Consider the following 25,148-nt stretch of genomic DNA (forward strand, 5'->3'; position numbering starts at 1 on the left):
ACATACATATGGTACATATATAGGTAGTTTTCAGCTGGTTTTCAGCGCACATCGCGCACATGACCAATATTTTTGAATACCATATGATACTATGCAAAACCATGGGTACACAGTGACGAACTCAGTTAAGAATTTTCATTGATTTCTACGTTTTCTTTTCTAAATAAAAATGGAACGTCATCATATACAGGAAGCGTTTACAGTTTTAAAACCACTTTGTGATTGTTTAGTGAAAAATCCGAATGTAAATACTGCACGTAATGTTGCTAATGGTTTGTCCAGAATTTCAGACAAAGTTATTCAAGATTTATTGGAATATATCTTATTTCCATTAATTACTCATTTGCCAAATGAAACGTTGAGGTACTACCTTTTTTTCTTTAATATTGTTATAAAGTAGAATTGAATGTTACTGATTAATTAAGTAATTACACAAAACTTGTAAACTAAATAAGACTACCGTGCAGTTAAATATAATGCATCAGAAACAGTTAGTAAACAGTAATTGAAATTTTACTGAATATTTTTCATTTTACAGGAAAGATGTTAAAGAAGAATTAGTAAAGACAACAGAAACAATACTATTAAGAGCAAAGATATCAAAAGTGGAATATTTTAATAAATTGTATGCATGCCTTTTAATACAAATTTATGACCAAACACAGCAAAATATGGGTAAATATAAAGATATTTAAAACTCATTGTATGTCATATTATGCAGTCGTAAGCTTATTTTAACAAACTATAACTTTTATTTAATTTGGAATTAGTTCAAAAATCACACAATATGATTTAATGTGTATGATTTATATAGTGATCACGGGTCATGAAGAACTGAAAGAAGCAGTACTTTCTTGTATCAAAACTTTGATACATTCTTGTTTCACAGAAGTTACAGAATCGTTATATGTAAGAGAAAATGCCTCAAAGATAGGTCAAGGAATATTATTATCTATAACAATTGGAAGAACTGAAAAGTCACGCTCACTTAGGTAAACATATAAAAGACATCTTAATATCATCTGTCTTAACTAATTCTCATATGTACGTTTATACTTTCTAAATTTTCAGATTGAAAGCCGTAGAAACAGTAATGGCTCTATGTCAAGTTGATGATAAAAGAGATAGGTCTGACATTATACTGCAAGATCAGATAGCAGATGTTATTATGTTATTTCTACCTGGTATTGTTAGTGGATTACAAGAGATAGCTATGGGAAGTGAGATACAAGGACATAAACTTACAATGGTAATGTAATGTTATTTTGAGATATTAAATATTGAGTAACTGATCTAAATTTATGTATAATATAAAAACTTTTAGGTAGCATTAAGAGCCTGGGGTAGAGTAATATCTCTTGTGATGAAAGATAAATTCGAAGAAAATGATACGCCATTATTAGATGTTCTTACTAAAGTAAATACTGCCCCTAATATCAATCTCTCAGTTAGTTCACCGCACATAACAGATCGTAATGAACTAGAAAAACATCTTAAAAGTGCAACAAGAACCAAAGAATGGTTCAATGCTAGTGCAACAAAGCTTAATATACTCGTGCAACAGTTGGATGTATTAATGAGACATTCCCATTATAAAGTTAGGAAGGAATTGGTTGAAACTATTCAGTTACTGCTCACAACATGCCCTAGGTAATATTGTTGTTTCCTATTCATTTCATAAAAAATGTTTAAAGTAAAATTATATACATTTTTTAAACAGGAACATGAAACCAAATGTTATGTTATTAATAGAATATCTAATAACTCTATCTGAAGATGCATTTACAGAAGTTCGGGACGATGCAGAAAAAACTTTAAATGTAATTAACATAAACTACATGCAAAACAGGAATATGAGGCCTTTGGTGGAATTATTAGAAGAAAACTTTTATAATTTACTTACGAAATTACCTAGAATTATTAGGAGGTCTGGTACGATTTTTATATTCGTATATGTTCATTTATACATTAAAAAGTAGTACACTGATATGCTTATGTTAATGAATATATTTGAATATTTGAAGAAAGATAAAAATGTTAGCTTAATTGAAAAAGAAATTAAATATCGTTCATTTTTCAGATGATAGTGACCAATTATCCTGTTTAAATCAAATTGCTGGTTATATAAAACTTCTTGGAGAACAGAGATTACCTCGTGTTATGATGTCTGCGCCACATATTCGAAGGTTGTTATTAGCTCTTGTGTATGTGTCTGAAATAGATCATAGTAATATTTCTCTTCTGCAAGCTGTAAACGTTAAGGATCTTGAAGATCCAGCTTATTCGTATGGGACACACTTATGGAGACGATTTAAGTTTATTCAGAATAGGTCTTGTGAAGACAAAGTTATAGTAATATGTAAATACCTTGCGGAATTTGGAGACCTCCGAATTTTCGTGGACACCATACTTGATCTCATACTCGAAGTTCCACAACATAAAAAAGAATTATTTCTATTACTAAACTGGATACTAAATGGTACACAGAACAATTTTCTGAAAACAATATGTATATGAAATAATAATGTTATTAACAGTTGATTATATATTTTAGTTCCACTTAAAGATTCCTCGTATTTGTCAATTTATAAAGATGTTATCGAGTTTTATATAAATACAGAACATTGGTATCCACCTATCGACAGTACCAATGATATATCTTTAGGTATTGCTCAAAGCAATGTTGTGCAGTGTTGTTTATTATTAGAAGGATTGGGATTAATTGCAAAAAATTTGAAAGAAGATTATGATAGATTTCTTCTTAAAACATTGTATCTAATTATAGAAGCAGCAGGTAATCTTTTACTTACATTACACTGAAGGAATAGATGAGAAATTACTTAAGTAAATATTGTATTAATTTGTTTGTAGGTAGTGGACACAGCTTAATCAGTTTTGTTGGAACGCAAACGCTTGAGCTTATTGCAGAGTCTCAACATCACAGTACGGTGGGTGATCTCCTACGTGCAAATGTTGACTACTTTTCATACCATGTAACAGTAAAATTGCGTCGGGTGGAACGCAATCCTGGTGTACTCGATGTTATAGGAGTTGTTATGAAGTATAGCACAATGGACGTATTACCTTGTTTAAAGGAAATTGTGGAAGATGCTCTACTGCAACTAAATAATAGTTTTCAAAAGAAGAACTCATATGCCTTTCTGAAAGTTTTTTTCACATTTTCAATGTGTCTAAAGAAATTGCTCCATCCTCAGCATCTGCCACTAACACAGAAACAATGTGTAAATGCTAAAAGTAAATCTTCAAAAATTATTCATTCTTTATTGGAGTATTATGAGGCAAAAAAGATTGACAAAGAAATAGAGGAACCGACTAGTGACATTAACTTAGAAGAAGAAGTGAGACTGGAAGATATAGAAGATGAAAATGCAGAACAAGTAAATTTCGCAGAGCCAGAAGGTAAATATAAAAGATTTTCTTAAAATATAATAAACATGTAAATTTGAATTGAAGGACAATATCAATTATAGAAGAAAAACGCAATATACCATCTTATATAAAAATGATCGAAGATATTATGAAACACTGTGTACACTTTCTACCGTCTAAGGAAATAGAAAAATCATTACTCGCAATGTCTACATTACAAGAAGGTCTCGAAATTTTAGCAGAATGGGAAAATCAATTATTACCTATTGTACATTTGCTTTGGCACCCGCTAGTAGACCGATTTCACGATGCAAATGTGTTAATAATTAATCGAGCGTGGCAACTATTAAATCTTCTCGGTCGCGTCTCGAAAGATTTTATCAGATCGAGAACTCTCAAGTAAGTTTTCTGCGTTTTTCTTTAGCAATGTAAATTATAACTTTGTATTGGCAACGAATATGTGATGTAGTTAATAATATTGTAAGTGAAAACCATTATTTACAGGCAAGTGTTACCAGCACTTTCAAAGTTTTTAAATACTTCTGCAAAAGAAAGTTATAATAAGAGTTCTGAAAATGTTTATAAATTTACGCAAACTTATAAATTACAAAAAGAATTACTTTCAACATTCGGTGAAACGGTGAAAAATTTAAATCTTCTTGAAAGGGAGACATGGAATATTCTAAGTATTGCAGAGCCTTACCTCAGTAAACACCAACATCCTACATTACAGGTACATAATATTAGAAAACGTATATCTTCTAAATTCCATTTCCTAATTTACACATATCTTTTCGTTATTTATAGTCGTGCTGCATACAATTATATAAGGAAATTGCTGATTATAATTCAGATATTGTATGGGTGGAGTGTCTCAGTATTTTTAACACTAAAATATCAAAAATTGCTGCGGATGCAACTTTCGATATGAAAGATTTATCGGTAATTTTTATGCATTTTATAAATTAACAAATGGTATTATACTACTATTTATATTTTAGACGATTAAATATTCTTTATTTTTTCAGATAACGAAAAATATTTCAACAGACGAGTATTATAAAAATATTCAAATTATTCTAAAATATATACAAGATAATGATTTATACTTGGAAAGCTAATGAAATAAAGAAAAGAGATCAAAGTTGAACAGATTATTGCAACATTCTGTTAGCGATATTGTAAATATATTGTATAAAATATAAAAATTTCTTTTGTAATTAAAAAATGATATTTATATTGTATATGTGTATATAAAAATGCCTGTTCTTTATTCATAATTACGACTGAAATCTTGAAACTAGAAAAATAATAAAAATAAAATAACTCTGGTAGTCGTTAAAATTTTTATTGGTATACAATTTGTATTTTATGATGGTAGTCCACATTTTACATTTTCATAATATTACTGTTTACATTCTTATTTTTTACAGTAACTTATGTCTATTAGAAACTTTACATTTATCTACAAAGCAAATAACTATCCTATATGTATAACAGAAATTTGTCCTATTCACAGATGGTATAATTCATTTAATCTGTAATTATAAATATATAATAAATAAAATCATCCGTTTGTACTGCGACACGTGTTGGCCATCATATGTTTTTAACAGACCAATATATAATGATAATTTGATTCTCTCTTTGTGACTGCAATAGAATTGTAAATATTAATAATGCTTTAACACTTATTTCTCGTGCTTCCTTCCAGTTTTATAAATACTTAAATAGGAAATTTAAAATACCAGCGTTCTGTTCTCATTACTTTACTAAATGAAGGATGTAAAAATCGTGTAAATTACACTTTAAAGAACCAAGAGGGAAATGCTTATAAATGCAGAGAATTCATAATTTGCTGCAACGTGCAATGTACAGGTGTTAAAATCGATTTTCTTGATGGAAATTCCTTAGAGTTTTTTTTGTATCATATGTCAGTAGTTTTATAAATCAAATGCAAGTATAAGTGGTAATACATTAATGTAATTATATGTAGTAATATGAAATTTGCACGCAATATTATGTACATTTTAACTTTACGTTTTTCTATTTGAATTTGGTTTAAAAAGAATGTAATAGTGTATCTGTAAGTATTCTTCTTGTTGCATACTTGTGTGACAATATCTCAAGGTTTTTTTAAGAGGACAGAAAACATAAAACGTAACCATTAAGGTAATTTGTTAGGTTGTTGCTTTTAAACATTCAATGTTTTTAATTGATATTGTACAACAGAACCTACATATAATTTGTATTTGCTGATATTAAGCTGCCAAATGAGTGCCATTTTTAAGACGTTAAAAATGATACCTAATGCACATTTCAGTTTCTCCATACTTTCAAAACAAAGTAAAAAATATTAATATTTTAGATATTCGTACTTCATTTTACTTTGGTATTTGATAGTTCGACATTTTTTTAGCGGAGTGTTACATATCAAAGAAATGTCTAACTATTTGTATACAGTAATCTTTTGAAAATCTCGAATTTTAAATCCCCCTGTTCCAGAAAGCTTTTGGAAAATCGAAAAAATGAATTTACTTGTCATTATTTTTTCATACAGCTATTATTAATGGTTACTGATGTTTTTGTGATTAGAATAAGATCAAACACAACAATTACATAGTATTAAGTTACTTTTACGATAACATATTATAATTGTACTTTAAGATACGTTCAAGGAGTGGTGTATTTGATTTTATTCTATTACCAGAAAAACCTTACTAATCCACTGTTAAGAGCTGTATGAAAATATAACAAAGTATAAAAAGATGTTTACGTTGTGTTAGTGGTTATGACAACAAGACGTCATTCGTCGTCAGAGAATCGTCCTATGTGTTCCTCGTTTGCGTCCTACATATTACATACGTATATCACTTTTCTATATATCTCTTTTACTAGCATCAATGAATACTTTCAGAAATACGGAATTTCTTAGAGATTTCCAAAAATACTGTAATTTGAACGAAAAATTAATCATAGTTTGAGCACGTTGTCAGTTATTTTAATGATCTAATAATTAGCGATCATGGTCCACTCTTGTCGTACAATGACTAGCACACATTGTCTTAAAGATTCAGAAATATGTTATCTCTATAGTATCTTTATAGTGTGCGTTCTGTACCAATAAAGGAACAAACAATATGTATGCATGTTTAGATACTTTAGGTGATATAATAAATTGTTAACATTTACGTTTGCAGTAACATTGTCTTTTTATAAAACAGTACCTTTTCTTTACAAATTATTAATAGCAAAATGTTTCACCTTTAGTGAACAGATACTTAAGAATGTTATGCACTGAGTCTCTAGAGAAGTGAAACATCATTTCCACGCTTGCTTCTGAGCTTTCTGCGAAGCTAATTTTTTCGTGACATAAGATGAAATTAGGAGCCCTGCTAATACTATCATAATTAGGTAATAATCGAAATCTTCCTTCAGAACATCAAATGTTTTAGATGGTGCCACACGCGTGTAGAACAAGTCTGTAATCGTTATATTATATATATATATACATATATAATTACTTATATATTACGTATGTCACTCGTTGCAATAATATATTTAAGTCATTAGAATGATGAAACATCCACATATTCATACTTACCAAGACCATGTACAAAAACTAAGCAAGTACTTTCAAGGCCACTAGGACTAGTATGAACACCTGACACCCTAAAGACGCTTTGATTATAATTAATTATTGCGTCCATTTGAATAGGTATCTCTGGCATGTATGGAATTACACCTTCTTCACGTATTTCCGGATTAATAGGCCGGCGTGGATCTATCATCATCCACGGTAACTCCAATACACCACCATTCGCTAGGGCCACTACGAAAAGTAACATGTAAGTACTCACGTTGTGTTCGATATACTAAATATATTTACACATATAACGTCGAAACAGTTCCTTTACCAATAATATGCTTGCTTGTAATACCCTTCTCCGTGATAGTCTCCCGCATTGATTCTATTGCTGCAGGAAAAATAAAGGCTTGCCTTTCCACAAGTGGCAATTTAGTTGTCGCTAAAGATGAAAACACTGAAACAATATAGAAAAACGTAAATAATAATAATCAACAAAAATGAATCTGCTAAAGATTCACAGAAACTTTACAGGTACCTGTGGTATTACTCTGTACTTTTCCTTCATACAGTTCTAGACTAGCGATTTCGGTCCTACGACTCTTTTCATTAAAGTAACTGTATACTATCCAATTTTCAGAATGCACAATGTGGACTGGACCACGCACTCTCTTGTGTATAATAGAAAATATCATTGCTCCAGATACTGTGTCCAGTAGATACAGATTAAGCGTATCTGTGAAATACAAACCAATGGCGAGGCATAGTATTAAAATTTAATAACCTTAATTATACATTTTTTTGTTATACGGTAGCGCTAGATATTCTCGACCCAACATATTTATGCATTGCATGACAGTAATAATCTAAAAGTAGATGTAATAGGGTCTCAGTAGTCACAGACGAAATTTTTACGTAACTGTATATGTTAATTGTAAATATAACATAAATAAATTGGATATGTACTTCTGTCTGTTTTTTAATCTACTTAGGTTAGGAATTTAAAGTGCTACCCTATTTTGAGTATACTTACTTTTATGAGTATATCCAACACCCTCAGTTACTATAGCAACCAAATTAGGATTAATATATTTATATAGTACAGATCTATCGCTTAAAACTCTACCCTGGGAATGAACATGTTCTATTGGATTTTTTGATACAACGTGTGTAATTCTTTGGTTTCTTGGGGAAAGTGTTAACTCCCATACTTTATGAGCGATCAGTTCCTGCAAAAAAATAAAATCGCAAGTACAATAACATTTCTGAACGATTAAATAAATTACATGTTCTCTATTATGTGTACCTGAGTCGTGCTATATGAAAGAGAGAATCCAGATAATACGCCTGTTGCTTGATCAGCAGTAAATATGTACATGTTTTTACCAAGCGATGCAGCCATTGCAGTTGCACTTTCGGGGTATACATGTGCTTTATCCCGATTATCAAGAATAAGAATACTTCGTAAGAAATCATCAGTTGTAACATGAAGCAATATGGATTGCTTTATTTTATACCCTACTTTTATTAAACCATCTAATGGTTGACCAGTAATTGGATTAAATGTATACATAACTCCTTCTCCTGTTTTCTAAAACATTTAACGTAGCGTATAAAATTTGAAATCTGAAATAATAAATTATCTTTTTATTTTATTGACTTGAAAACATACTTTATCTTCTGCTAATAGCGCACATTGCGGTGGATAAGGAAAATGTCTGCTGCCACGCTGCACATACAAGATTATTGAATCAGATCTTTTTACAAAACCTCGAATGCTTGGTACTCTGAGTTGCCAGATAATTTCGCCTTTTCGAGTTTCGATACCATATAACTGTAAATAAAATCATGTACGTCAATATGTATTAAATACATGTGTGTATCAATTAACTAATAAGTATTTAGAAAATGAAATGCATACTTTTCCTGCAGATGTAACAAGAACGATCATTTTATGTAATCCAAATTTATCTCGTACTAAATCAGTACGCTGATTCGATGGTTGTGGTATAATACTTAATACAGATTGCACAAATGCCTTTGCTTGCTTAAATTGTGAGCTGACTCTCCTGATCATCATACTCAACACATCCCCTAGTTACAACAAACAAGTATAAAATTATAGTATATATCATATGCATAATCAAATATTGCAAATTGCTTTCTTCTATACTACAGTCGCTAAAAAAACAAGGAAATAATCAGTTACAAAATTGAAATAGTAGTAAACAGCACACAATTGAAATTGTAATAAACTATGTTAACAAAAAGTACTGTATTACAACTTTGTACACGTGTAGGAACAATAGTTTTGTTGATATATTTATATAATTATTCATGCATACTAATAACTATTAATTATATTAACACTCCAGTGCACATGTTGGTTCTGTTTTGTGGGTCCTATAAGGATACTGTTTTTCAAGCACTCTGGACACTGTGCACTGGAGGGTTAATCGATTAATTTCAAACATGTCATTTACAACTTCCTATGAAGAAGTATAAATATTTATAAAATTACTAAATTCTTAAAATTTTCATGCAGATACTAATTGTAATACTTCGGCAATTTTTTCAAATAAAATGGACAGCATAATTAGTAATTAGAAGAGTATTCGCGATATATTTTTCTGAGTCTCTAACAGAAATTAATACATGCGAATAACTCTAATAAATAGCGGGAAGATAAAGTAATTTTCAAACCAGTCCTTGCTGCTTCACTACTTACATGAACTGTCTACATCAATACCTGCAGCAGCCATTCACAAAAGAAATATAATTAATGTAATGTAACTAACGTTTCTTTGTTAAGAAATAAATTATTATAATAGAATATGATTTTGTTATCGTTATTATAATTAAGTTGCGACAGCAAGCTTTTGAATTTTGAACCATAATTGTCTAAATAATAAAACAGTAAAACAGAGAATTGTGATAATAATGTTATTTCAGTATTTTAAACACACATTTCAGTGTTTTATACCTTTTAAACATAAAAATATTTCAACGTGTTCTGAAAAACTTTTAAATTATAGTACTTATATTAAATATGAATTTTTTCATAAATTGTAATATCTATGTAACTTTCAATATTGCCGGTATTAATATATAGAGTACTACATGTACATATTTCAGTTTAGTAATTTGAAATAGAAATGTTATTTGTTTTATTTCACGAAGGTTTTTGCCGAACTGTATTAAACGCATAAGAAATACATGTATGAAAGTACTTACTTTCTTTTTGATCAAATTCTGTTTCAATTTCCTGCTCTCTATCAGACATAGGTAATTCTATAATTTCGACAGCTACAATACTCGCAAGTGCTTCCTCTCTAGCCCATATTAATTTATTATGTTGTAACAGTGCGACACTGTGGTCTTGCGAAGATAATAAGTGACGACACGTTATGCCTTTTGCTTGTCGCGGACAGACTGAAGACATAATAGTTGGCGATAATAATGCAGCGTGCGATACACTCATTGATAAGGCTGGCATAGGTGTTGATGTTAATAGTTCTGTGGCCACAATTTCTGTTGTCTGGAATCAAATAATTCGATATGTTAAAAATTGTAATTAAATGATATTAACATGTCCGCTACCAGCGTCACATATACGTGATGCTCCAATTTCGAAGTTAGCATATTTTATGGCACTTATTATATGTGTCATACCTTTTCCAGAAGGTAAGAATATTTTACTGGATAGAATGATGGAAACCTAACGTGGTCTGTGACGAACGTTTTTGCAACAATATGGTGGCAGCGAACGTGTTAAAGAACCTTTTATGGTACAAATGAAAGTTAAGTACTTACTCCAGCTTTGTATGTTGCTTCGAGAAGTACTTTTTCATTGTCGACCAAAACAATATAGAGCATAGCATCGCCAGCTATATCTCTTTGAACAGGAACTGGTATCTCCTCTCCCAAAACAAGAATTCGTTTTCTCTGATTAGCATCTGCACTAATTGATACAACAGGTTCTGCGCCAAGTACTGATTCCAAATGATATGGACCTTGTGCACCAGCACCAAATATTGTATTTATTGTAACTGACTGAGGCTGAGCGTTTGGTTCGAATAAATGTACCAAAAACAATACCGCTAATGAACTATCTCCTTTTAAACATGCTAGATATGGAGCTGCCAGAACACACCTAAACAAATGAATATAGCATACTCAGATTTTGAATTAAATATCATTCAATCGGATATAACAGTTATATTATAATTTAATTACTTACTCAGTTTCTTGACTAATAAATGGTGCAGAGACTCTTCTTGATTTAAGTTTGTCTCCTGTTTTACTATCGTATGATGTTACTTCAACACCACTGTTATAGATTGGTAAAATATGATGTAGTGTACCATCTTTTATGTGCCATTTTACATCTTTGATTCTGTATAGCAATAGAAAATTACAGATGTTATAATAGATTACATGTAATATCTCGGCTGCAAAATAATGTTTATCAACAATTTTGTATAAAAAAAACGAAACATTATTGTGAAACAAGGTGCTTTTATGAAATGGTTAAAGTGAAATGTGAATAAATTATATATAAGTGAACATTAATTGACTCCTTAATTGTATTTTATTTTGTATTCTAGAATCAGAATATTCTCATTTGCTTTGACAACATTTTCTAGGATTACCTTTATATCGAACTTATATTAAACTTTATACAATATCTTTGTATCGAAATTCAATTTGAATGTGAAATACAATACAAAAATGACACTAAATATAATAACTTATAAATGTGAGACATTTGTAATTGCTTGTTGTGTAAACTACACATATATTACTGATTGTGCATTGATTAAAGGTAAAGAAACCTGTTAGCACTGTATAATCCCACTGTAGAAAAAGATATAAATGGAGAGAAACGTCTGTAAATCAATAATTACAATTATCCCTTATTAGATATATTGCACCTCTTATTCACATTATACAATTAATTTACTTGTTCTTATAAATTTTCATGAATACTTTTGTACACAGACCATTGACTTAAAGATAAATAACTTTATATAGCAATTAAAGTAAAAAAGAATCATTTGATTGATAGCAAGTAATTTTAAAAAGTAATATTAACCTATCTGGATTTTGCTCAGCTATTGGCCATTCATGAAGGATATGTCCAGTGGCTAAATCCCATGCACGAACAATAGCTGGTACACCTCCACTTACAGAAACAAGATCTCCATCTGCGATTCCACCCAGTGCACGAATATGGCCTGCATATCCTTTTTCTAATACACGTCTCCATAAGATTTGTCCTAAACATTGCAGTATTTTTTATTAATCTTTATTCTTCTGTGCATTTCTTTACATATCTTTCTGGTAAATTTATAATTTAATTTTAATTTCCAGTAATAAACATTAAATATTAATGTTTCTTAATTCTTTCATTTATAATATAAAACAATATAAAAACTGAAAGTATTATATACTCTTTACTTCTATTGCCTGTTTTTACGTTTTAAATTTCAGATTGTGCATTTTCATTCATAAATATTGATTAATTTCTTTACGTTACACGTAGTCGTTTTTATGTCAATATTCATAGCTTACCCGATTTAAGGTTTAAAGCAGCAATAACATTTTCCTCGGTAGCCACAATAATCTTCTTCGCGGTCGAGACAGTGTCGAAACTGGCGAACTTGATTTTACCGACATAATTTTGTTTCCTAAAAATAAAATAATGTGTATTTCGTTGAAAACGATTCGATTAGCAGCATTAGCAGATACACTGTCAAACACGGAAGCATGCTTCTGCATTATTTAAGACGTTGAGCATTACAATCAACATTCATGGAAGAATACGAGACAATTTACCAGTCGAATTTTCCGATTTGGTCTTCGTAGAGACACACAGACAAATTAAACAGACCGATTAATACGATAAGGCATTGTAATATTTGAACATCAGTTAAAAACCGGTTGATATTCCCTCTAAAGCTCCACACAAACGGAGCCATGACGATTACTATGACTGTGAACGTATCAACCTATCTGCCATCTGCTTACACAAATTTTCTTCGCACCTGACTGTAGAACCATTGATTATGCAAGCAGAGAATAGATACTCCAAGTAAAATCTAAACCTTGTCTAGACATTTGTCATTGGGTAGGTTGAATCAGGTTGAATAGGTAACTCTTAATTATTTTTCCCGAATTTTTTTAATCCGTCGATCCAGCTAGGAGCGTTTAAAAAGCTAGTTCCTGTTCAAACCACTCGAATAATTGTTATTGAAATTTATCCAACTTTCTCAATTTCAAAAAGCGCGGGAAATCTGTAAAATTGAAACCATGGGAGAGGAAATGAGAGTGCTCACCATAGACATATGTAATAGACTGCACGATCTTATGGTAGGGATGAAGTCGGCACTGGAAAGAGAAGACAATAACTGGAGTAACTTTCCTTTCTTTCTAATGGGGCTGTTAGTGGGAGATTCTCCTGCGGCGTAATGATGGCTGGAGGCATTACATCATAAACCAGTGATGGGCAACTCAGCGCCCGCCAAACTCACTAGCGGTCAACAACGTGCAGCATGCGGGCATATGGCAGTGGTGGGGGAAATGTGTGAATGAGAGCACGTATTTATCATTTTCTTCACACACAAATATGTCGTGAATCACGACTCGTGACTCGTGATGTGTCCTGCCACCGACTAGGTATAGGATAGACCTATCATCTTATGGGACTTCGTGTCTCTGTTCTGAAATACCGATAGTGTAAAAAGTCAGGGATCTTCTGCTGCCCTCTACGTTATGAGAACGGTGAATTTGTGAACTCGTAATATGAATGGAATATATAACACTTCATTTGTGCTAATAATACTCAGAATTCATGCTTTATCGGTAACATCGAATATTGACACTAAAATGGTAACAGGGCTAAGTAGCCCTATGAACGTGGGACAGAAAAAAGTATTGGATGATGGCAAGTTTGTATATTATGAATTGTATCTAGGTCTATTCTATACCTAGACGGTGGTCCTGCTTCGCCACCCCTCCATAGGAGTCCGACATCTATCTTATGTCCCCAAGAATGAAAATTTCGACGACAAATGTATGAAACTATTCCATATGAAGCTTTGAACATCGTACGGAAGTGGTACATATGCGTTGTTCATTAAGCCTATCACTGCGATTATCTCCTATTTTCCATAAATAAATAAATAAATAGTAATTGGTAAACTCAGTTAAAATTGCGTTAAAATAAATTTGAAGTTCAATTTAACGCTACATTTGAATTTAAAAAAGCGCGGAAAAACTGAAAAATCGGGAATTTCCAAAAATTATGGTAGCCACCTGGTAGCGGAAATTGGATCTAAATCCAGAACCTCTTATATAGTTTCCGAAGTCGCCACTAGAGGGTGACACGTGTCAGTCTTGGTCGTTTCCCGCGTTTTTTGTGAAACTTAGAATTAGCTCCAATTTCCGCCATCAGGTGGCTACCATAATTTTAGCAATTTCTTGATTTTGCAGTTTTCGTGCGTTTCTTTTTAAATTTTGAGAATGTATTATTTTACCATTATTTATTGTTCCTTATTATTTTTTTAGAACATTGAATTTAATTATACAATACACATAGAATACAATTAGTAAAACTCAGTTAAATGAACAGATTAATAAATTACATTAAACAGGTAAATAGACAGTAAATATATCAACAATATGCACAGTAAATAAGTCACAGTATATAAATCACAGTAAATAACACACAGTAAAGAAGAATATAAATATCGAAGGCAATGGTTGTCCGAACATCTTTGACACACAAGGGGTTAGTAACAAGAAAGGGGAAGGGTGTGAGAAACACACCCAACCACCTCGACAGTTCACGAGAGACTGCAAATTTTCGACTGCTGCGCGATACCTTTTAGAGTCTAAAGAGTAGGGATGGGGTATTGCGGAAGGTGGTCGACCTTTGCAGGTATCAGGCGTATCTAACTAAATATGCACGCCTCACTTTGTTTGTCTCACAGACAGAATTGAAATGTTTTTGCCGGCTAAGACTTCCTTGAAGGGTCTGTACACATACCTGACTCGACCATGGGACCTATAAACTTGGTGTGGAAAATAGCAATTTTCCGACACTTCGGTCAAGACACATGTAAATCTTTCCATAAGTGACTTTGAAACAAAAATAACTGAATATTTCGTAAAGATATGAGGGTTAGTAAGACTTTGAAAGGAATAACATTGGAATTTATGACAGCTGGAATATTTCAAATAGCTATAGAGGTAAATATATTTGTATAAATTCAGTAAAAGTAAGTTTAAATATTATTTAGAGTTATAAAAAAGTTTATCCATCGCAAATAATTCCCTTCTCTGTGACTTGCAAATCTTCTGTACGATCTTCAAAGTTTCATTAAGTTTCCATTTCTGGTGGCATATGATAGACGTGTGAATAAACTGCAGAACTCCCCCCCTCCCCTCATGTAATGTGTTGTTTTCTAATATAAACTTCCCGTCAATCGAAAACTTAATCGACACGGTATGCATTCCAATCAACAAGGAGTTTAAAATGTTCAAAATAGGTGTCAGTCGTCTAAGTTGTCAACGTTGGAGGGGTAAGAATACTTATAGTGACTTAGGACTCATTGTACAATAGTTACGAGCAGTGGTGTACAATGCATCACTGAAGTATTCAGCCTGGAGGAGCATATATTCTTGTTTGATGAAAAATTGTACCCGCAGAACGGCAGATTACAGAAAAGTGGCCCTGCCATTTTCCACCGAAGGAGGACTTTCACTTTTCCTTCCGCTGGGCGATGCGTCTAACCAAGCGGCGATTCTTTATCCAATGGGGGAGGAAGCAGGCCGACGGAAGAATTTACGTAGCACTTAATCTCACCACTTAGAGGCCTCAACGAAATTACCCTACTTCGCATTTCTCGGTACCTATTCCTCCACTCCGGCTTCTCTGCTCGTCCACCGCCACTCATCATCCGTGAACCTCTTTCCTACATTCCAACACTTTCGCTCGAAACTTTTATTTTCTAACGAAGGGAAGTTCCTCTGGCCCACGATGATTTAAGGGAAATCGTAACTTGTGTGTAAGTTATCATGAGACTGCATGGAAGGTTCCACAAAACGGCGAAGATTTCGTTTGTGTTCATAACCTGAAATTCGCTCTCGGCGGGTTAAACACGTTCGTCGCGATACCAGGCAGTTCCCATAAGTTTCTGATGTACACCAGATCTATTCGAAAAGAAATTAATCGAGCTATTTTTATTTTTTATTATTTAGGTGATAGTATTACATGTATTGGGTTGAACAGAAGGATTTTTTATCGATGGATGGGATGGATTATTTAAATACATAATATATGAATTAGAACAATGATGAGATGAGTTACGGCAACTTTTGCCTTAATTTTATATTTTTACATGTTCTCTCGTATAACACGGTGGTTAGGTTATTAAAGATTGCTGTGTTATGTGCATTCGTATTATACGAAACTAAGAACTACTAGTATGTATATATTTATTAGGTGTACAAATTAATTCGTGGCCTCCATAATTAAACATAATTTTTTCGACAAGGAATTCGTCAACTATCCGAGGAATGGCATAAATGTCTAGAAAATGGAGGGAATTTATTCAAAACTATGTGGACTGTATTTTTTTTTTCTGTAAATAAACAACGAATCTACGAAAAGGAGGATACGATTTAATTTGTGCACCTAATACAAACATACATGCTAAAACCAAAGTTAAGTTCAGAAACTAACAGAACTCCACTATTCTACACAATTCTTGAACCGTGCTAGACCGAAATCGTGTTATTCGGGGGTTACCTGTAAAATGTATGAACAAAATTATACAATTTCAATAACAGTTAACAATCACGATACGCGGAACTTCGTTAACTTTGATGAAGTAATTCTCTTTTAAAATCGATCTACAAATTATTTTTGCAAGTTTTACGAAATATCGTTCATTTTCGTCGACATCAGTGATATTTCTTACAGATACGATAAGATTTCGTCTATAAAAAATAGGTAATTTTTACGTACAGAATTATCTATTCGGTTCACGTTCCGTGTTTCGAACAAATGTTACCTGTACATTCATTGAAGAATTGAATCTTGTAATATATGTAATCGAAAGGAATCGCATGTTATCCAAGGTGCAAGTAGAAGAGCGAGGGAAATCTCGAATCACTCGTGAAGCAAATCCTTTAATCGCCTGTACTAAAATATTATAAGGCGCGTAATCGTCGCGATTGCACCAAAATCCGACGACTAATCTCCTAACCGTAAAAGCGGTTTTATTTACTCATTCACCTGCCCTCAGTGGATACTTCACTCGCTGCTTTCCCAGATTTTAATGACAGTCGTGACTCGTTGCTGCGATTACTGCTAGGAATTCTGCACTTGTACCATTCCGTTCGTCGACAATGGTGACGTATTATTGTCAGGTTATATTCTGTATTTAAAATTTTAGAAATTCCAGAAATTCAAGAAATTGTAGAAACTCAGAATTTTACAAATTTGTTCCATAATATTGCGAGGTCACGTTATTTTTTTGCTAGATGTGTGGTAAATCGGCTAAATCGAAAATATGTCACGTGATTGAGATTTAAGGAGTTGTAATTACATCTACATTTACTTAGATTGTTAGATAATATACTAGCTAATTATATATCGTATCCTCGCAAAAAAAGTATCGCAAGCGAAATTCACAATTTTATTACGTGAAATATCATCCCGCAAAAAACGCGAAAACGTTTGCCTTGAACCCAATAAATAAAAGCATTATATAATCTCTAATATAATCTCATATATACATATATACACCCGTCGTCCCGTTGCTTACCGGAAGCAGTGATTCCGCCTCGATTGATATAAAAATGACACGGGTAATCGACTCGACCGGGTCTCGATTTCTCTCTCCCCTCTCACGGGGGAATGAATGAAGGTGGCTGGCTAGGATCCGTGTGCCCGGGTAACCAGCGGCAGATGAGATAGGATTGAACGGAGACGTCGCTGGGATAGGGGACGAGGAGGCAAGGGGGTTGTAGAAGCTTTCATAGAGGACAAACACGGGGGTGGCAAGAGTGGTGAGAACGGTAGCAACGAATCGGGCGAAAACGTTCGGAACGGTGAAGAAAGCAGAAGAAAAGAAGACCAGCGAGAGTAAAACGTGAGAAACAGGAGAACTGGAGAGGACAGGTGATACCAGCAAATGGTGGAAAGGAAGAAACGATGGGAAGGAGGAGGGGGGGGGAGGGGGAACCAGATAGACGGGAGGACGTGGGTAGAAATGAAAAGGGCAATGGGAAGGGGGATGGAAAAAAATCAGTGGGGAAAAGGTAAAAGACAAGGGCGGAGAAATAGTTGGCCGAACCGGTACACGGGCGATGAGACGTGGCCAGATGAGATGAGATGATAGTGTTGCATGTAGCGCGTGCGCGTACCGACTCAATAAACATCCGGAGAAGCCACGGTAAGACCCTGGCCCGCGCTCTGGATTACCGCCCGCTACTTTCCTTTATTTTCCAGATGCAATGCCCTCCCTCTTTCGACTCATCTTTACCGTGACTCTCTCTCTTGCCCCCGCCCAGGGAGGGGCGTGGGGGGAAGGAGACGGGACTCGTCATTCTTTACGTACTTGCTTCTATCCGGGTCTCGTTCTCCTGAGGGAACTGGATCAGCCCCGGATTGGGTATGGGAAATCACTGTTTTGATTGGTAGTCGATATTTCTTTGTTTACAGTCAGGTGACTTAATTGACCCAGGAGTGGGGGGGGGGGGGGGTACTGCGGATTTTTATGTAAATACAGATTTCTGGGGGTAATTTAAAAGAACTGGAGTCAGAGATTTCTTTAGTTTATTTATTAGAGGAAGCTGTTGGTCCTCGGACATGGTTGTACCATGGTCCTATGTCCAATTTTAAATGTTCGTGGATCTTTTCTTGCAAATTTAGCAATACTAGTTTATACTATATTGTTATAGTTATATAGTATAGTTATATTATATATTGTAATTTTAATAAAATGTATTGGAATCATTCCACAAAAATTAACTAATGTGTCCTATTAATCAATAAAACATATACAAGCTATAGAGTGCGTAAATTATTTAGGATTTTTGAAAAAAAAGTGGAAACAGAGAATGTACCCAAGGTACAACAGGTTCCCTATTCTATTTGGTTCTAGATAAAATAAAAACCTCTCTGAATTTTATCGAATTCTTGAGTATGTAGCCTAAACCTATGCTATAAATGCATAAAATCCACAGTTTGGTATTTGTTTGAATTTGTTGACACAATATTTCATTTGTGTAAATGTATCATCGGTAAATATGTATCTACAATAAGGTAGTCACCTCTGATTTCGATGATCTTTCAACAGATTGTCACGGTGATCACCCTGAGTAGTGTTGTGAATGTTTTAGTTGGGGGTCGCCGTTTGTAAAAAAATAATTATCAAAAAATGTTTCGGTAGGTAATTACTTAGAAGTTTTGGCCTTCTTACCAATTTTGATGCGCTGAAGTCAAAAACACAATACTCTTTTTTTTCTCAAAATTAAGAAATAACAACATAGACTTCAAAGAAAAAGGTAAACAAAAGCATTTTACACTAAACACAAATTCTCCTGCAGAATCATTCTTAGGTACACTACTTCAAATAGAAACTGGTTTAATGTTTCGCAAGAGTTATTATCAAAAACAGTTACTCTTTTTCTTGAGCTGTCTTTAATCAACTCCGATCAGTACAATGCTTCAGAGTTGGTTAGACGCAATTCAAGAAAAAAAAGTGTTCGGAGTTGGTTAAAGAAAGTTCAAGAAAAAAGTCATTCAAAGTCGGTCGGAGACAGTTCAAGAAAAAGGTAACATTGTTCTCGTAGTAACATTGTAATAAACAATATTTCATAACTGAAACTTTCTAAAGGTCACTCAAGTGGGTGTATTTGACAACATATGTCAAGGTCAAGGTCATCGGTAATTTTACTTATCAATACTACTGAAGTATGATACTAAAGCTTTTTTGATAATAACTTTTTTACACGCCGCGACCCCCACATATTAACAAATCAAAAGTACAATAATTTTAATATAAATTACTGTTTGTTACAAACTAATGTATTGTTACCACGAGTCGTTGTTTTTTCAGTGATCTGATATCGAAGGTAAGGCAGTATTTTAAAAAATAATACGTGGAAATCCTTCATCTGGTGTAAAGATTATGGGCATCGATTTGTTATTTTAAATGTAATCACTGTGGAAACGAGTTCAACGACATTAGACTTACGAAATATTTTGAGTAGTGTTGTTTGAAATGTTAACACCTAGACACCAAATATGAGTGACACGTACATTGCAAAGAGGCTGGATTATTTAAACATCGTTACAGAATTGTTGCGAAAAATTAATATCGCAGTATAATTTAAAACAAGACGAACAAGCCTCTATTTAGTAAACGCATATATTTTCGACGATTTATGACTCAGAAATCAAAATAAAGTGTGTCTGGCTACGTACAGCCTTTTTCACTGTGGCAGTCAACGTGTTAAATAAATTGTATAAAGTGATTCGATTTTAATTACACTTCAGAAATTTTAATCTAACAGGATTACAGGAGGTCAATTATGACCAATATCAAATTTGTTGTTATAGCCACATTATACATATTTCATATAACATTGGTATTCATAAATATTTATAGTGGCGGGAAGTCATTAACTTTTCACAAAAACTTGACAGAAACTACGAATTGGGATACACTGAAAATGTTAGAAAATAATACTACAGTACAGAGTTGAGTATGTAATCTAATTACAAAATCTAAATCACAATTACAATGTAATTGCAATGTAATTGCAAAACAATTACAATTACAATTACATTGTAATTAGGTGTATTCAATTTACAATAAAAGTTATAATGTAATTGCAATTTAGACTTTGTAATTAGATTACATTTTGTTCAAGTCTGCTACAGTACTATCGACGTTTAGCAGTAGTAGAAGTAATCAGTGATAGTCAGACACACTATTCGGTCGTGTTCGATGGCATGTGTGTACGATGAATTTTCAAATTTGATTTCGACGTCAAAATTGAGCTTTATTGTACATATTTGCTTTATTTATGCATGTAAAATTATTCGTGTGTCCATAGTACTAATGATTTGCTGAATACTGTTGGTATGGAATGCATTCTATCGCGAATAACTTTTATGAAATAATTGACTTTTTCTCGATCAACTTCAAACAATGACGTACAGTAATTCTATAGAATCACAGATCTGTTGTTTGTATTTGATCTCTGTGTTGGTTGTTTTCTATCTATCATTAAGTATGATCATTAGATTGTGGACGTTTGTGCAAATATACATAAATGTGTGTGGACTAACTTACAGAGATTAGAGTCAAATAGAAATTTGTTTGCTCTATTAAGGACTCTATAAGGTTCGACAGAAAACTACAGCCTGGGTAAATAAACTTAAAAATTTAACTTTACTGAGCTTAAAACAACCGTGTACGTTATAAATGTACACAGGGTGGCGAAATTATTATACTCAAACAAAAAATTTCATATTTTGTATGTTTAAGCGATTGGATAGAATGAATGTCTTGATTCTAATGTTATAGTATCATTTTTTAATAACAATAAATGCTTTTAATAGTACAAATTAAATACTTTTACATTGGTTGAAGAATTTACATAGGCTCTTACATTGGTTCTAGGAAAAATTAAAATTATTCAATATTTCGTTATTCCGCCTATAGCTTTTACGACGACTATCAAAATGTATTAGTCAAGTATAAGAATAGTTCTACATACATAAAAATCAAGAACTCACCGAATATTATTTCGATTATACTTAAGCCAAGACTTTTTTTCACCCACAAACACAAGCCAGAAACTTACCATTCTTCACATGTACTTACATCCACACTCGCCGTTTTTAAAAAAACGAGATACATATGTGTGAAACTTTTAAGAGGATCACTTATTTTTCTTATTATAAAAAAGTAGAAAAGAGCTGGTTACAAAATTCCTAGAAAATATGTTATAAATTCTATAAATGTATGATCGAATTTCTTAATACCATGTGTCCACAACCACCAAACGAGGCGTAATCCATTATCCTACGTTTTCCAGTTTGTTCTCAGAAGGTGTGGATTTTGGGTAGATCGATCCTCAGTTTTCTTGTGCTCCGCTGGTAAGAAGTGGAACTTCATTCGTCACGTACTTTGGTGTCTTGTCTGCGTTTCTAGGACAAATCGATATGGCTAAGGTTTTCCGAACAGAGTCCATTTCTCACGGGACACTTTTGTATTCGTATCGTTTAATTCTTTCCGTCCTTCGAATCCGAATCTGCCGGGAAAGATTTTCGAATTACCTTGCAACCGTGCCAATCACTGTTCGACGTTGCAACGGATGAAACTTTGCCTATAAACTGTATCGATCCAACACGACGAACGACTTTCGAAACTATGACCGTGATCGTCGAGGTACGAACTCGATTTTCTTGTTTGCAACCTTAGAGTAAACTGTAATTTATTTTTCAGAGACATTTTTAACAATTTTATTGGATTAGTTCATACATCATTTTCGCCATAAACATTGGAATTCATGAAGTGATAATTAAATGACAATATTAATACAAATATTTAAATTGAGTTGGAAAATAATTAAGAATATTGAATTTGTTATTATTAATTGCAAAGCATCTGTAGATCGAAGGACCAAAGTGATTTATGAATTAAACCTATTGAACTATTTTTTAAACATTATCTATGAATTATGCTCCCTGGTACGTTACAAATGCAGCCATTCACAGAGATTTAGAGATACCAACGATTAAGGAAGAACTTCAGCGATACAGCACCAACTACGAAAAAGACTCGGGACTCACCCCAATGAGTTAGCGTCGAACCTACTGGACAAAAATCTAATGGTTAAAAGACATGAATGATTTGACTAGAATAAACCAAATTCTAATAATAACAAAATCAAGAGAACAAAGCATCAATGGATGTTTACCCTGAAGTGTACATTATTGCTCCTGCCTGTCAACATAAGAATTATTTACTGTTATTTTAATAACAGATTATAATTTTGCAGTGAATGTAAATAAAAATATATTTAACTTTTAAACGGACAATTGGGATTGACTTTTAGTTACCGATGCCAGACCGACATGTGCACGCTATAAATTAAAAACCATCGTTCGGGAAAGATGTAATCGTCTTCCGTTTAAATATTTACCGATACGTGTATATATTTCTGGCGTGAGATTGCGCGAAAGGTGGCCGTAAGTGCTACGCAAATAGGCGGCCAAGCCAATTAAACCGATAGAAACACCGTGCCTCTCATTACACTTCACGCGGATAGGCGAGGTGTTACAACTGTCGCTTTACATTTCGTATCTGCGCAATAATCTGACGTCGACCATGCGCTTTATTATCGACGAGTAAACTACCCTTTCGAGGGTTGGACAAACGCACGTGTTTCAAGTTCGAGTCTATTTTATTTATACGGTTGACGATACTCATATTAACGCTTTGGGTAGGTACCTACCGATTTATTTGAAAAAAGTGTTGCATATGGAACAGATTTAATTTTTTTGGTGTTTGGAGCAGTGCCGGATCAAGGGGGGGTCTAGTACAGGTAAAATTCTTAGGTTGGACATAGAAACAATTGAGCAAAGTTACAGAAAAATCTGCGTGTATTGCTTCGTGACCATCCCTTTATAAGTGATTAATTTAGACTGTGGATTTCCTTGCATTTATAGAATATCCAAGTGTCGCAAAAACTTTCAGAACATTTATTTAAATCTTCTTTTCACTTATAACTTATTAGAACCCTTAACGGGGTAAATTAATTTTCCTTTGCGTCCAGTTTCCAAAAATTAATCCACACAATTCTAGTAATTGTGCAATCTTTAAATATTATCTTTGATGAAGCTGCTTTTGAAGAAACTAAATGTCCATTGTAGAAATTATTTACCTATTGGACCTAAAGAATACTTTCACTAATCTTCACTGTTATCGTTAGGTATTGCAATAAAATATTAATAGAAAAATAGATAATTTTCGCTCTTACTATCAGTAAAGGACAATGGTAGAAATTGGCCAATAACAAATTTTCGTAGGATATGTTTCCACAGGTGTTAAGCAATCCGAAAAGCATAATAATGTATGCGGTGGCTGATAAGAACGTTATAAAAAATACGCGTGAACTACGGAATGTCGTGATCAGTAAAATTCACCAAAACAATATATTTCGTTGTCGTCATCTTCGAATGATGATCCATCATTCAGTTTACACAAATTTTTTCACAACTTTCCTATCAGTTTCCGAATAAATAATTATGCATTTCGATCTCTTTAATCCTCAGAAAGCGAATGGACTGGGACTGACGTTGTAGACGAATGCAGAGTCAGTTTGATCCGTACCGAAATTTCCATTCTACGTGGGCTACAAGAAGGAATTGTACGTAAAATTTTATGTATATTGTCAAGTTTATATGTTACATTTACATATAATTACAAAGAATAATTAAAATGACCCTGTCGTACGAGAGTTAAACCTTGTAGAAACATAGGTGGTCTAAATATGGGTTACCACTTTTACTTCAGGACTTCTTACCAAACCTGCCAAAGCTTCTTAAGATGTAACACTTCAATGTCTCTAACACATGTTTGCTTTATGATCTGGAGTTAAAATAAGCTTCTTTTGTGTTGTGTCAAAGTTTCACACTATCCCCGCTATGTCGAAGCACATAACATGAACTCTATACTTTCAACAAACCCACATTTAGACTCCAGCCTGTATTTGGACCACCTCCTCTATCTTGCCAGAATGTTTCATTAGTCGCAAAGTCCAAAAATTGCCAAATCTTCACCACAGTCCTATCCGACAAAAAGCTTCGAAATCGCTATCAAGCCCGTCAACCGCGTGATAACCCCGATTTCATAGCCTCCGTAGCAGGATCGTGAGTTCGTTCCATCCGCGACAGCCACTCGCCCTTTCCTTAATTGCGAGAATCCAAGAGTCGTAAGTTAGATCGAAGAGTCTCGGTCTTTCGGCCGTGTCGGTTCGGTTAGCGGCGCTCGGTCCCCGAACCTGTACGTACCGTCGGGTAACTGCTTTCTCTTTCTCCCGGTTCCGACCGTTCTTTCTTGCTTCTTCCGGCTCGTCAGAA

At 33.4% G+C, this 25,148-nt stretch overlaps 2 protein-coding genes across 2 annotated transcripts; one reads left to right on the forward strand and one right to left on the reverse strand.

Annotated features, from left to right (window-relative positions):
• Positions 1-169: 169 nt before the first annotated feature.
• On the forward strand, positions 170-4,511 carry LOC107194211 (TELO2-interacting protein 1 homolog). Its single transcript, XM_015583803.1, has 13 exons — positions 170-363; positions 539-675; positions 815-992; positions 1,072-1,249; positions 1,325-1,650; positions 1,721-1,932; positions 2,081-2,479; positions 2,555-2,794; positions 2,872-3,420; positions 3,492-3,789; positions 3,895-4,123; positions 4,198-4,332; positions 4,419-4,511. Exons 1-13 carry the CDS (start codon positions 170-172, stop codon positions 4,509-4,511), a joined length of 3,168 nt encoding a protein of 1,055 aa, XP_015439289.1.
• Positions 4,512-6,133: 1,622 nt separating this feature from the next.
• On the reverse strand, positions 6,134-12,978 carry LOC107194400 (ER membrane protein complex subunit 1). Its single transcript, XM_015584023.1, has 15 exons — positions 12,815-12,978; positions 12,551-12,666; positions 12,072-12,255; positions 11,812-11,865; positions 11,217-11,372; positions 10,790-11,129; positions 10,211-10,514; positions 8,898-9,070; positions 8,649-8,810; positions 8,283-8,567; positions 8,010-8,205; positions 7,515-7,712; positions 7,308-7,433; positions 6,995-7,222; positions 6,134-6,872 (listed from the first exon to the last, which is right to left on the reverse strand). Exons 1-15 carry the CDS (start codon positions 12,955-12,957, stop codon positions 6,712-6,714), a joined length of 2,826 nt encoding a protein of 941 aa, XP_015439509.1. The 5' UTR covers positions 12,958-12,978; the 3' UTR covers positions 6,134-6,711.
• Positions 12,979-25,148: the final 12,170 nt, after the last annotated feature.

Source organism: Dufourea novaeangliae, unplaced genomic scaffold (assembly GCF_001272555.1).
Source record: "Dufourea novaeangliae isolate 0120121106 unplaced genomic scaffold, ASM127255v1 scaffold12, whole genome shotgun sequence".
NCBI lineage: Eukaryota > Metazoa > Arthropoda > Insecta > Hymenoptera > Halictidae > Dufourea > Dufourea novaeangliae.

Excerpts from the sequence above, each read along its gene's own strand:
- LOC107194400 (XM_015584023.1), bottom strand. The coding sequence starts at position 12,957 with ATGGCTCCGTTTGTGTGGAGCTTTAGAGGGAATATCAACCGGTTTTTA. Across the intron at positions 10,515-10,789 it reads AAGCAACATACAAAGCTGGA|ACAACAGAAATTGTGGCCAC; the intron begins GTAAGTACTTAA and ends ATTTGATTCCAG. Across the intron at positions 8,568-8,648 it reads CGCTATTAGCAGAAGATAAA|AAAACAGGAGAAGGAGTTAT; the intron begins GTATGTTTTCAA and ends TAAATGTTTTAG.
- LOC107194211 (XM_015583803.1), top strand. The coding sequence starts at position 170 with ATGGAACGTCATCATATACAGGAAGCGTTTACAGTTTTAAAACCACTT. Across the intron at positions 3,421-3,491 it reads AAATTTCGCAGAGCCAGAAG|AAGAAAAACGCAATATACCA; the intron begins GTAAATATAAAA and ends TATCAATTATAG. Across the intron at positions 4,333-4,418 it reads TCGATATGAAAGATTTATCG|ATAACGAAAAATATTTCAAC; the intron begins GTAATTTTTATG and ends TTATTTTTTCAG.